Below are 14,205 nucleotides of genomic sequence, written 5' to 3'. Positions count from 1 at the left end.
TTGTTCTCCTCCCCCTCCTCGAGCCAAGGTTCCCAGACAAGCGGCTGGCGGCTCCGGCCAGAGCGAGAAGCCGCTCGGTGATCTCCCCCTCCCCCCTCCGCCCTCCGCCCTCCGGCCTCCGGCCTCCGCCCTCCGCCCTCCGGCTGCTCCAAAAAGACATCGAAAGCGACCGCTGGCGGCAGCCGCACTGCGCCTGCTCCGGACAGCTCGGCTCAGCAGCGCTCTCTGCGCCTGCGTGCTGGGCTGCCAGCTGAGGGAGTGGGAGAGGGGACTTTGCAAAGTCTGTCCCCATCATTTTCTTCCAAGTCCCGCAGTTTGATTTGAAACAGCACAGCTTCTGTTTTTACCTTCACACACAGACTCAAACTTCCTCCTCTGGCCTGTGAGTAAGACACTTTCTCTCAGTTCTGGGCCTCTGGAATGTGGGCACCATGGTGGTGCAGTGGTTAGCATTCAGATAAAATACTGTGGATGCTGGAATCTGAAACAAAAACAGAAAATGCTGGAAAATCTCAGCAAGCCTGACAGCATCTGTGGAGAGAGAATAGATTTTATTCATTCGTGGGACATGGGTGTCGCTGGCTGGTCAGCATTTATTGCCCATCTCTACTTGCCCTGGAGAAGATGGTGGTGATACAACTGAGTGGCTTGCAACGCAATTTCAGAGGGAGTTGGGAGTCAACCACAATGCTATGGCTCTGGAATCACATGTCGGCCAGACCAGGTAAGGATCTCCTTCACTGAAAAACAATGTAAAGAATCAATGTTTCAAGTCTGGATGATCCTTTGTCAGAGCTCCGTCAGTGTTTATCATTGCTGCTTCTCAGCACCAGAGACCCAGTTTGAATTCCTGGATTGGTCATTGTCTGTGCAGAGTCTGCATATTCTCCCTGTGTACGCGTGGGTTTCCTCTGGGTGTTCCAGTTTCCTCCTACAGTCCAGAACACATGCTGGTTAGGTGCATTGGCCATGCTAAATTCTCCCTCAGTGTAGCCGAACAGGCATCAGAATGTGGCATCTAGGGGATTTTCACAATACATTGCAATAATTACATTAACATGAGCCTACTTGTGACACTAATAAATAAATTTTGCTAGTACGAAATGGGATATATATTTAATTATATGTATTACAAGTGCCTTTGTCTCTGGCCCACCTCAACAATCCCCCCTTTTGGTAATGGACTAGCCCTAGTCCCATTAACCAACACCATTAGTTTACAAGCCTACTTGTGTCACAAAAAAACAAACTTTAAATTTTAGAGCCAAAGGGAGGAAATGTTTGTGATTTTGTAGAACCTGTTTTCATTTGGGAAGGTGATGGCCTCGTTGCATTATTGCTAGACTATTCCAGAAACTCAGCTAATGTTCTGGGGGACCTGGGTTCAAACTCTGCCATGGCAGACGGTGGAATCTGAATTCACTAGTGAATTTGAATTCACTAAATAAAATCTGGAATTAAGAATCTATTGATGACCATGAAACCATTGTCGCAAAAACGCACCTGGTTGATTATTGTCCTTTAGGGAAGGAAATCTGCTGTCCTTACCTGGTCTGGCTTACATGTGACTCTCAATTACCCTCGGGCAGCAAGGGATGGGCATTAAATGCTAGCCAGCCAGTGACACCCATGTCCCTCGAATGAACAAAAAAAATCTATTTAAAGTCAAACTTATTTGCCTCTTAATGAATGATTCATTTATGTTTTTACTTCGGTTTTTACAGTAAAAGTTTAAAAAGTGATATCTTGTCCTTCAGTTTATTCTATTGGGTTTGTCTGGGGCTTTGTTTATTTTCAAGTTTATCAGTTTTTACAAGTATCATGGCAACAAAGATATGTCTTGTGTTGTTATATGGTACACCTTAGATATATTGTTTATGGTTCTGTCACAAAGTTTATGTTTAAGTCTAGTCTTGTAATCCAGCACTGTGGCTCTGTTACATTTCCAGTCATATACTCATTATAACACAGAAGTTGAATAGCTCAAATCCATGCTGACACTGTACAGAGAAACTCATTCACTCTTGTTCCTTCTTTATATCCCTGTTCCCCCACGGTTTATTCCCTTTGATGCCCAGTTTCATTTTGAAATTGTTAATCATCTCCTCTTCTACATCCTGTAGGCAGCAAGTCCCACTCAGCATCACTCTGTGCCTAAATAATTGTCTTCCTCACCCCAACTCTGTATTTCTCATCAAGTAATGTTACTCATATTTTGTAGCCCATTAGATTTGGACTTATTATTTTCGAAGATTTTCAGGTCCCTTTGATTTGCATAGGAAGCAGTGAACATGGATCTGTCAATCAGGATGAATGGGTACCAGTGGGAGAACTGGGAGAGTGAATATTAGGTACAACAGAGTGAGAATGGAGGGAGAGCGTGTGGGATGGAGATTTACAGCTTTTGGAAAATGAGAGAGGACGTGATGTTCCATAGAAACTAGAATTGTCTGTTCTGAATCTCTATCCTGAAAAGACAATGATGAATTTTGTAAACTATTTTTACAGAATATTAAAAGGAGAATATTTGCAGAGAGACATCGCAAACTAAATGAACATCATTTAAACATCAAGATCTGACATTTAATCAATCCATCAGACGCTGAATATCATCGACCTCTGAATGTGGAAGGAGAAATGTTTTCTGTTCTGTACTTGGGAAAAGATTTTAAACATCAGTGTGATTGGAAAAGCACAGACACACACACACACACACACACACACACACACACCCGAGTGAGAGCATTCCATTGAACTGACTGTGGAAAGAACTTTAACCAATTACACAGCCTGAAAAAATGCAGTTCACAATGGGGAGGAACCGTACACACGTTGTGTGTGTGGCCAAGGCTTCAACTGAGGGCACAAGGACACTGACACCATGGAGAAACCATGGAAATGTAGGGATTGCGGGAAGGGATTTTGGTTCCCGTCTGCATTGGAAACTCATCGACGCATTCACACTGGAGAGAGACCATTTAGCTGCTGTGGAAGAGAATTCAGTGATTCATCAACCCTGAGGAAACATCGGCATGTTCACAGCGAGGACAGGCCATTCATCTGCTCTGAGTGTGGGAAGGGATTCAGGGATTCGTCACATTTGCTGACACACCAGCGAGTTCACACTCAGGAGAGACCATTCAGAATTTTGAACTTTTACTTCAATCTTAAATTGCTCTCTTGTATGAACTCTATGATTCAGTGTTTGAGAGGTTTCACTGATTATCATATCTGATTCGAAAGTGCTGATGCTTTGAATGCAATATTTCCAAATTTGCAGATGATGCTAAGCTGGGTGGCTGTGTGTGCTGTGAGTAAGATGCCAAGAGGCTGCAGGGTGACTTCGACAGGCTGACTGAGTGGACAGATACTTGACAAATGCAATGTAATGTGGATAAATGTGAAGTTATCCATTTTGGTGGTTAAAAATAGGAAGGAAGATTATTATCTGAATGGTGGCCGTTTAGAGGAAAAGGGGAGGTGCAACGTGAGCTGGATGTCATGATGGGACAATCACTGAAGGTTGGCATGCAGGTACAGCAGCTGGTGAGGAAAACTAATTGTGGGCGGCACAGTGACACAGCGGTTAGCACTGCTGCCTCACAACGCCAGGGACCCGGATTCGATTCCCAGTTTGGGTCACTATCTGTGTGGACTCTGCACGTTCTCCCTGTGTCTGCATGGGTTTCCTCCAGGTGCTCCGGTTTCCTCCCACAGTCCAAAGATGTGCAGGTTAGGTGGATTGGCTATGCTAAATTCTCCCTCAATGTACCCGAACAGACGCCGAAATGTGGTAACTAGGGGATTTTCACAGTAACTTCATTGCAGTGTGAATGTAAACCTACTTGTGACTAATAAATAAACTTGACTTTACTAATGGCATACTGGCCTTCATATCAAGAAGATTTGAGTATAGGAGTAAAGATGTCTTGTTCCAGTTTGACAGAGTTTGGTGAGGCCACACCTTGAGTATTGTGTGCGGTTTTGGCCTCCTAGTCTGAGGCAGGACATTCTTGCTATTGAGGGAGTCCAGCTAAGGTTCACCAGACTGATTCCCGGAATGGCAGGACTGATATGAAGAGAGACTGGAACCACTGGGCTTGTGTTCACTGGGATTCAGAAGAATGAGAGGGGATCTCATTGACACGTATAAAATCCTGATGGGACTGGACAGGCTAGATGCAGGAAAATTGTTCCTGATGTTGGGGAAGTCCAGAACTAGTGGTCACAATCTAAGAATAAGGGGGTAAGCAATTCAGGACTGAGATGAGGAAGAACTTCTTCACTCAGAGAATTGCGAATCTGTGGAATTCTCTACCACAGAAAGCTGTTAGGGCCAGTTCATTAAATATGTTCAAGAGGAAGCTGGATGTGGTCCTTGTGGCTAAAGGGATCAAGGCATTTGGAGGGAAACAGATGTGCGATACTGAAAGTGCATGATCAGCCATGGTCATTTTGAATGGTGGTGCAGGCTGAATTGGCCAAACAGTCCACTCCTGCACTATTTTCTGTGTTTCTATTAATCCTGGCTGAGAATTCTTATTGACTTACACATTACATACAGTGACACCTCCATTGTCCACCAGAAAGAAGTGAAGTGGGAATTGATAGAGAATCAAGAGTCTCCAAATGTTACCTCTCCTGTCTGGTGGCGAAATCCCCTCAGCTCAGCATTTTAATCTAAGATCCCTTGTGATAGCAGGAAGTGATAATTACTCTGATAACTTATGTAGTTTGCTATAAATTGAAGATGAAATGCTGGAAGAAGCATTACATTTTACTGACAAGCTCACCAGTGTCATATTCTTCTCCATCTGTGTGGCAATCAGAGTGCCAAACTGCCCTATTTCACCATCTGTGATATAGGCAGGACCTTGGTGTGACATCACCATCTTTGATACAGGCAGAATAAACTGTTGAGGATGCTGCCATCTTTTAATTAGAAAGGTTATACTTGTAAGCAATGTCACCATCTTTAATATAGGCAGAATGGCCCTGTGTGGACATCACTGCCATCCTGGGATAGTGAAGAGTTGGCACAGCCTTTTGCTTCATTCAAGACCAATCCACTCAGAACTAGCTGTCCCATTGATACATTGACACAGCAGTTAGCACTGCTGCCTCATAGCATCAGGGACCCCAGTTTGATTCCTGGCTTAGATCACTGTCTGTGTGAAGTCTGCATGTTCTTCCCATGTCTGCATGGGTTTCCTTCGTGTGCTCCGGTTTTCTCCACAGTCCAAAAGACGTGCTGGTCCAGGAATCGAACCCAGGTCTCTGGAGCTGTAAGCAGCAGTGCTAACCTGTGCTGCCTGTGCAGTCCAATGCTTCTCTAAAAGATGAGGCTTTGAACTTTCCAATACCACTCTGAGCGTACAATGCTAGAGAAAATCAAATATACGTTTTTTGAATTAACTTTTTCTGTTTTTCATTTATTATGCAGCAATCATTTTTGAGAAACATGAGTCACTATTAACAATAGACATATACTCTGGTCAATTGCATTGCACCCTCTGACATCATGGGATTTCATTGGTCCATAGGACTCAGATGCTTCCTCCCACTGTAACTGGTGCTTCTTCCTCTATTGCCTAGCAACCCCGATGCTTAGCTACAAAGGTCAGAGTTAATGTACCCACCAACTCTTGATTGCGTCAATGGCTGAGCCAGACAATTTTCTCACATCTAAGATGACCTGCCATATCAAGGCAGTTAGAATTACCATTATTCATAATGTAACTGTGAGGAATCTTATTACTGTAACTTCTGCTGATAAGAATAACCTCATTCTGTGTTTCTATTGTTTTGAAACAATGTGGTTTGTCTCTATATGCCTTACGCATCAGGCATCGCAGTAACCTGCTTTTGGCTAAAAGTGTACAGATTTTAAACCTAAAGCTGCAAACATTTTAAAGTTCAAAATATATACTTAAATCATAGACATTTGTTCAAATCTTATCCTTAATTCAATCTCTTACAATGTCTCATACTGTAGAGTCTCAGTTAAACTGTGAGTCTGATCTGAGGTCATTCAATTCTGGTAGTTCATTAGTGTTTCCAACCCCAATTTATTTAATATATCTCTAACCTACTGTGAATTTTTCTCTTAACAATTGGCCATGCTAAATTCAAGCGTACCTGAACAGGTACCAAAGTGTGGCAACTAGGGGACTTTCACAGTAACTTCAACTTCATTGCAGTGTAAATGTGAGCTTATATAAGAACATAAGAACATAAGAAATAGGAGCAGGAGTAGGCCATCTGGCCCTTCGAGCCTGCCCCGCCATTCAATAAGATCATGGCTGATCTGTCGTGGCTCAGTTCCACTTTCCCGCCCTCTCCCCATAACCCTTAATCCCCTCTCTTATCAAGAACCCATCAACCCGCTTCTTAAAAATATTTAGCGAGGCAGCCTCCACCACTTCAACGGGCAGAGAATTCCAGAGATTCACCACCCTTTGAGTGAAGAAGTTCCTCCTCAACTCCGTTCTGAACTGCCCCCCCTTTATCTTGAGGCTGTGCCCCCTAGTCCTACTGTCTTTTTTGAGCGGGAAGAGTCTTTCCACCTCTATCCTATCCATCCCATTCATCATCTTATACGTCTCAATGAGATCTCCCCTCATTCTTCTAAACTCTAACGAGTACAAGCCTAGTTTATTCAGCCTCTCCTCATAGCTCAACCCCCTCAACTCCGGTATCAGCCTAGTAAACCTCCTCTGCACTCCCTCCAAGGCCAAAATATCCTTGCGCAGGTGCGGCGCCCAAAACTGCACACAGTACTCCAGCTGCGGCCTCACCAATGCCCTATACAGCTGCAGCAAGACCTCCCTACTTTTATATTCAATCCCCCTTGCTATGAAGGCCAGCATCCCATTCGCATGTGACATAGGTAAATAAACTTTCAAAAATAAAACTTTAAAACTGATCAGGATGATCACTGAAGCTAAATTGGACTGATTGCAACCTCCACTTCCTATTTGTTGCAAAGTTGTACACCCAAACTCCCATGTCCCCATCAGAGTTACCTCCTCCCACTTCCATAATGTTCGTCCATCTCTGCCTCAGCTGTGTTGTTAATGCCCTCATTGTGTATCCATTATCAGCATACCATCCAGAACTCTAGTGCCTGTATCCTAACTTGCAGAAGTTTTGTTCACCCTTTTGCTCGCTGATCTATATTGACCATTGGTAAAGCAATGCCTCCATTTTAAAATTCTCACTCTGGTGTTTAATCCCTGCATTTTCCCTGTGTACCTCTGTAGATTCCTCTATTACTTCACCTTCCAGTTTCCCGTGTTCCTTCAATTCAGGAGGTGGATATTTGAGGACTGAAGCTGTTCTGTGGTCAAATGGGGAAAAAAGATTGTAAGTTCCCTGGTTCAGTTCCACACAGTAACCAGGTAAAAGGATGGAGTCATTGGCTAGAGAACTGTGTCTGACACAATATAAAAGCTTCACTCTTCCCAGTGTTTGATTTGAGATTTCTATTATTCAGGAAATGTGTCAGACGCTCAGTGTGAGAATTCAGTCAGTGGAGAGGGTCAGGAGAAGTGATGTTGAGGGAGGGCTGGCTGTCAAACCCACTTCACTGATGGAGATTCTGATCACTGCTCTGAACACCTTCTTTAGCTCGGTAAACATTTGTTTTGTTTGATGTTGCACATCTGTGATATCCCTCTGGAGATTTTCTTTCTCTCTTTAACTCTATTGTTGAGGGTTTTATGTGGATGATTCCTGTGTGGGAGGTGGATTTTACTGTACCCGCCCACTGAATGAACTCGCCAGAACCAGGAAATGAAAGTGAAAGAGCGGAGTAAAGATTCCTGCCGGCTCTGATTTAGAGTGTCGCTCATTCGAACGTTTAAATTATTGCTGAGAAATCAATACTTTACTGTAACATTTTCTGCAATACAGGTAAGGAGCGGGAGAAATAGAGAGAGTGGAAGACACGTGGATAGAGAGATAAATACTGCTTTGTGAACGGTTATCTGAACTCGAAATGTTGGCTCTATTCTCTCTCCACAGATACTGTTAGATCTGCTGAGATTTTTCACCAATTTCTGTTTTTGTTTTCAGGGATAGAGACAGCTGCAGGTACCACGAGAGACAGAAAAGAGAGAGGGGGAAAGACACTAAGACGGAAGTAGAGATGGGAAGGGAGGGAGGGACCTAGAAAGAGAGAGAGAGTGAAGGAGAGAGGGAAAGACAGTGAGATGGAAGTAGAGATAGAAAGAGAGGGAGAGTCAGAGAAAGAGGGATGGGAAGAGAGGTAGAGACATAAAGCACTTGAGAGACAGAGAGATACACTCTTCCACCTTCTGTCAGGAAAAAGAGACAAAAGTCTGAGATCATGTACCAACCGACTCAAGAACAGTTGCTGCCATCAGAATTTTAGGAACATAAGAACTAGGAGCAGGAGTAGGACATCAGGCCCCCCGAGCCTGCGCTGCCATTCAATAAGATCATTTTGTGGACTCAGCTCCACTTACCTGCCCGCTCACCATAACCCTTAATTCCTTTACTGTTCAAAAATCTATCTATCCTTGCCTTAAAAACATTCAATGAGGTAACCTCAATTGCTTCACTGAGCAGGGAATTCCACAGATACACAGTCCTTTGGGTGAAGAAGTTCCTCCTCAACTTAGTCCTAAATCTGCTCCCCCTTATTTTGAGGCCATACCCCCTAGTTCTAGTTTCACCCACCAGTGGAAACAACTTTCCTGCTTCTATTTTATCTATTACTTCATAATCTTAAATGTTTCTTTAAGATCTCCCCTCATTCTTCTAAATTCCAATGAGTATAACTCCAGTCCAGTCAGTCTCTCCTCATAAGCCAACCCTCTCAACTCTGGAATCAATCTAGTGAATCTCCTCTGCACCCCCTCCAATTCCAGTACATCCTTTCTCAAGTAAGGAAAGCAAAACTGTACACAGTACTTTAGGTGTGGCCTCACCAGCACCATATTCAACTGTAACATAACCTCGCTATTTTTAAACTCTAGCAATGAAGGAAAAAGTTCCATTTGTCTTCGTAATCACCTGCTGCACTTGCAAATCAACTTTCTGTGATTCATGGACGAGGACACCCAGGCCCCTCTGCACAGCAGCATGCTGCAATTTTTTACCATTTAAATGATAGTCCATTTTACTGTAATTGCTACCAAAATGGATGACCTCACATTAAGAACATAAGAACATAAGAAGTAGGAGCAGGAGTAGGCCATCTAGCCCTTCGAGCCTGCCCCGCCATTCAATAAGATCATGGCTGATCTGAAGTGGCTCAGTTCCACGTTCCCGCATTCTCCCCATAACCCTTAATTCCCTTGTCTACCAAAAACTTATCTACCCGTGTCTTAAATATATTTAGCGAGGTAGACTCCACCACTTCAACGGGCAGAGAATTCCAGAGATTCACCACCCTTTGAGTGAAGATGTTCCTCCTCAACTCCGTTCTAAACTGCACCCCCCCCTTAATCTTGAGGCTGTGCCCTCTAGTCCTGCTGTCCTTTCTGAGCAGGAAGAATCTCTCTACCTCTACCCTATCCATCCCTTTCATTATCTTATACATCTCTATAAGATCCCCCCTCATCCTTCTAAACTCCAACGAGTACAGACCCAGTCTATTTGGTCTCTCTTCATAGTCTAACCCCCTCATTTCTGGTATCAGCCTAGTGAACCTCCTCTGCACTCCCTCCAAGGCCAAAATATCCTTGCGCAAGTGCGGCGACCAAAACTGCACACAGTACTCCAGCTGCGGCCTCACCAATGCCCTGTACAGTTGCAGCAAGACCTCCCTGCTTTTATAATCTATCCCCCTTGCTATGAAGGCCAGCATCCCATTCGCCTTCTTCTTTACCTGCTGCACCTGCAGTCTGGGTTTTTGCGACTCTTGCACAAGGACCCCCAAGTCCCTCTGCACCGTAGCATGCTGCAGCTTTTCACCCTTTAAATAGTAATCCCTCCTACTATTATTCCTGCCAAAGTGGATAACCTCACACCTGCTAACATTGTACTCCATCTGCCAGGTCCTCGCCCACTCGCTCAGCCTATCTAGATCCCTCTGCAGACTTTCCACACCCTCTGCACAATTTGCTTTTCCACTCATTTTTGTGTCATTTATCAGCATTGTACTCCATCTGCCAGGCCCTTGCCCACTTAGACTTTTGAATGGACCTATCATATATTAAGCTGACCTTTCTCTTCACCCTATCCGTGACTGTATCACTATATTCTGCACTTTCTCTTTTCCTTGTCTCCTATGTTCTCTATAAACGGCACATTTTGTATAGCACACAAGAAACAATACTTCTCACTGTATAGCAGTGCATGTGATAATAATAAATCAAATCAAAGGTCTGGATCCTTAAATCTCTGTTCATCTATCCCTCATTTCCCACCATTCAGAATGGAGTTCCATCCACTAATAATTGTCCAATCATTTAACCTGTCAATGTCCCTTGGAAACTTTCTCCCATCTTCCAACCCCATCTACATTACTTATTTTACCACCAAACACAATATCTAAAGTTTATTAGTCACAAGCAAGGCTTACATTAAGACTGAAATGAAGCTACTGTGAAATTCCCTCAGTTGCTACACTCCAGCACCTGATCGGGTCAATGCACCTAACCAGCATGTCTTTCAGAATGTGGGAGGAAACCGGAACACCCAAAGGGATTCCACGCAGGCATGGGGAGAACATGCAGTCTCCATTCAGACAGTGACTTAAGCTGTAATTGAAACTGGGTCCCTGGCGTTGTGAGGCAGCAGTGCTAACCACTGTGCCACCGTGCTGCCCACCAATGTCATCAGCAAACTTAGTCTTTCACCTGACGTTTATAAATGTAGTGAATAGTTGAGGCCTCAGTACAGATTCCTGGCAGAGGGCTAGCCTGAGGGGGTCCATCAGTCACGTTCTGCTCTCCATTGGTATCCATTGTCTCAGCTCACTGTCTTCTTCCTTCTAATCATTTATTGACTGTTTGCATTTCACTGACAGATGATGGATGTCACTGGGCCATCGGAGAGCCTCAATCACCAGACCAGTTTCATTGATACTCTCTCTGCCCTGTTCAACAAGGAGGATTTCAGTGACATCAAACTGATTGTGAACAAAAAGCTCACACTGAACGTCCACAGGTTCATCCTGGTCGTGCGAAGTGACGTCTTCAGGACCCTGTTGGACACTGAGCGTTGGTCGGATGCTAAAGGCCAGACTGTCCACCTCACTGAGGAAGAGGACTGCCTGGATCACTTCCAGGATTTCCTGAGGTATCTGTACAGTGGGAGTGTCACCCTCAGCACTGAGAATGTGCAACCCCTTCACCTTCTGTCAGAGAAGTACAACATCCAGGAGCTGAGAGAAAGCTGCCAGCAGTTCATGTTGGCCAATGTGGCTGCCCCAGGCTCCTCCAACCGTGCCATCACATGGCAGAGGTATGCCAAGCTGACTGGCCTGACCCAACTGGAAGAGAAATGCCTCCGGTTTATAGCCTGGAACATTGGCAGCGTCATAAAGTCTCCGGACTGGACATCAATGGAACCGCACCAACTCTCTGCTCTCCTCCAAAGGTCTGACGTGGTGCTGGAGGATGAAGTGGTCCTTTTCCAAGCCCTGGTGAGATGGCTCTCTCTACATCCTGCCCATATCAAGGAAATGCTGCACCACATTCGCTATCCTATGATGCCCCCAGAGAAACTGTTTATTCTCCAAGCCCCTGGAAGCCTACCCAAGGCAATCTCTAACTACCTGCTCCGGGAGAGCTTGCTGGTTTACCAAGTGCACCTTTTGCCCATGAACTCCATCAGCCAACGCTATGATATCAGCACCATCCCATTTACCATGAGATTGTACACATCAGCAAGTTTCAGCCACCACTGGGAAATCACAAGATATCAGAACATGAATAAAGGACCTATTGTGACATCGTTCTCGACCAGCCATTTCAAACTAAAGACTCAGTGGTATGTTACCTTTGCCCCAAAAGGTCAAAGGATTTCAACTCAGCAGCCAAGGAACAATTATGACTATTACTCAGGATATCAGACAGTTTGGCAGGAGGATGACTTTTCCACTCTCTCTGTCTCAGTGAGTAATTGTGATCCAGCTGGGAAGACACATTCTCACAAGCTGAGCATTCTGCTTTACCAATGTGTCAATGGAGTTTGGTTTGTGAATGATGTGAAGACCCTCCAGGTCCCACACACAGAGAAAGCTGAGATTAAAGATCTGATCCCCTTGCCAGAGCGAGACAAATACATCAGTAATGGCACAATGAAGCTGCACCTCATTGGACACACCATCGAGGAGAAATCAGAGAAATCGTAGGGGATTAAATGCGATTGAAGTGTTCAATTCATGAGGGGTCTGATAGGAGTAAATGGGGAGGAACTATTCCAACGAGCAAGAGGGTTGGTAACCAGAGGATGAATAGATTTAAAATGTGCAAAGAAACAAGAGTCCAGATTGAGGAAATGTTTATTTGACACAGTAAGATGTGATCTGGTTGGTGTGCACTGCCTGAATGGGTTGTGGAATCAGATTCATTAATTAACTTTGAAAAAAACAATCTGATACATTCTTAAAGTGGCAAAATTGCAGGGCTATTGGGAAAGATTTGGGCTTAAATGGATAGCCATTTAAATCTCCAGTTAGTTCAACAGAACAATAATGTACCACTGGGCGAGAAGGGCGATAAAATCCTGGTTCCCATCTCTGGTTATTTTAATCTGGGCCCTGTCTGGGTTATTACTATCTGTTATTATTACACTTGAACCTTTTTGTACTACTCCAGACCTCGTCTGAGTTCACATTATACACAGCTCTGTCTCGGTTACTGTGCCAGCCAAGCCCCTATTCAAATTACTGCAGCCCCTCCCTTTGTTAATACTGTTTCTGGACCATGTTCATATTTCAAAGCATTGAATCTCTCTCATGCAGAAAGAAGCCATTCAGTTCACCAAGCCTGCATTGACAATCCCACCTCGGTCCCAGCCCTATAACCCCACATATTTACCCTGCTGATCCCCCTGACACTAAGGAGCATGGCCAATCAACCTAACCTACACGTCTTTGGAGTGTGTGAGGAAACTGGAGCACCCAGAGGAAACCCAAGCAAACATGGGGAGAACATGCAGACTCCGCACAGGCAGTGATCCAAGCTGGGAATCAAACCTGGGTACCTGGTGCTGTGAGGCAGCAGTGCAACCACTGTACCACCGTGCTGCCCTATATTTATGTTAATTCTACATTTAACTCTCCTTATTAATAATTAGGCAAAACATCTGTTTAGATCATAGGAGGTCCTGGCTTTATACCACTGAAGACCAAATCTCTGTTATACTTCATAGGGATCTCTCTTAGTTACCGTTACATTAGATTTTGCATCAGCTTATATTAGACTAGATATTCTCTATTAAAACTGCACCAGACCACATCTCAGTTTTAACTTTACATTGACCCTTTCTCACTACTGCTGCATTCAGTCACGTTTCTCACTGTAAATAGGTCTAATTGGTTAGACCTGAATTTAACTTGACCATTTCTATATTGTATCTGTTGTAATAACTAACAAGGTCAAGGAAGTCATTTGGGTACTAACGTGATGAAAGAAGTCATTTTGTTTTCTGTATTAACCACATATATTAATCAAATTACTGTGTGATGAGAGTAACCAGTCATGAAACAGATGATTGTACAATTGATGAGCCTTGATTAAGTTAGAAATAATGAATCAATAATCATATTGGAAAGACTGGATTTTCATTCAAAACTTAAGTTGAATTATTACATGTCTCTCTGTGAAAGAAACGGCAATTTCAGACAAACTGTTCTAATAATGAAGGATTCCTGATAAAGGGCCTGAGGAATGGTACATTATAATCTTTGGTTTGATCCAGTGGATAGCAAAATACTTCAAAATCAAGAGATTTTAGCTCCCTTGTATTCTTGTCTGATGTACCGAGGCTGGGTGGCCACTGTGCTTAAGAACTAATTGGATTAACCCGAGCAGCAGCTAGAGGTAATTATTAACTGAGGAGAAGCTTGACTCTGACACAGGGTGCTGGCCACTCAGGGGTTAAAAGCCAGGGCTCCATAATGATTTGTTGCTGGCTGATTACTGAAGACACTCACTCGAGGCAAGATTCACATGTCCATTTCAGCAAGTGGGACTGTGTCTGAGACAGAGTTTTGAGAGCGGAATG

At 44.0% G+C, this 14,205-nt stretch overlaps 1 protein-coding gene across 1 annotated transcript; it reads left to right on the top strand.

Annotated features, from left to right (window-relative positions):
• Nucleotides 1-327: 327 nt before the first annotated feature.
• On the top strand, nt 328-14,124 carry LOC145363640 (BTB/POZ domain-containing protein 17-like). The gene is made up of 2 exons (XM_080218834.1): nt 328-382; nt 11,000-14,124. The coding sequence occupies exon 2, from the start codon at nt 11,000-11,002 to the stop codon at nt 12,326-12,328; it is 1,329 nt and encodes a 442-aa protein (XP_080074960.1). The 5' UTR covers nt 328-382; the 3' UTR covers nt 12,329-14,124.
• The last annotated feature ends 81 nt before the right edge of the window (nt 14,125-14,205 follow it).

This window comes from Carcharhinus amblyrhynchos, unplaced genomic scaffold (genome assembly GCF_965287045.1).
Source record: "Carcharhinus amblyrhynchos unplaced genomic scaffold, sCarAmb.v2.hapA scaffold_39, whole genome shotgun sequence".
Lineage (NCBI taxonomy): Eukaryota > Metazoa > Chordata > Chondrichthyes > Carcharhiniformes > Carcharhinidae > Carcharhinus > Carcharhinus amblyrhynchos.
This window is presented reverse-complemented; position numbering and strand designations above follow the sequence as displayed.

Coding starts and splice junctions, on each gene's coding strand:
- LOC145363640 (XM_080218834.1), top strand. CDS start 11,000: ATGATGGATGTCACTGGGCCATCGGAGAGCCTCAATCACCAGACCAGT.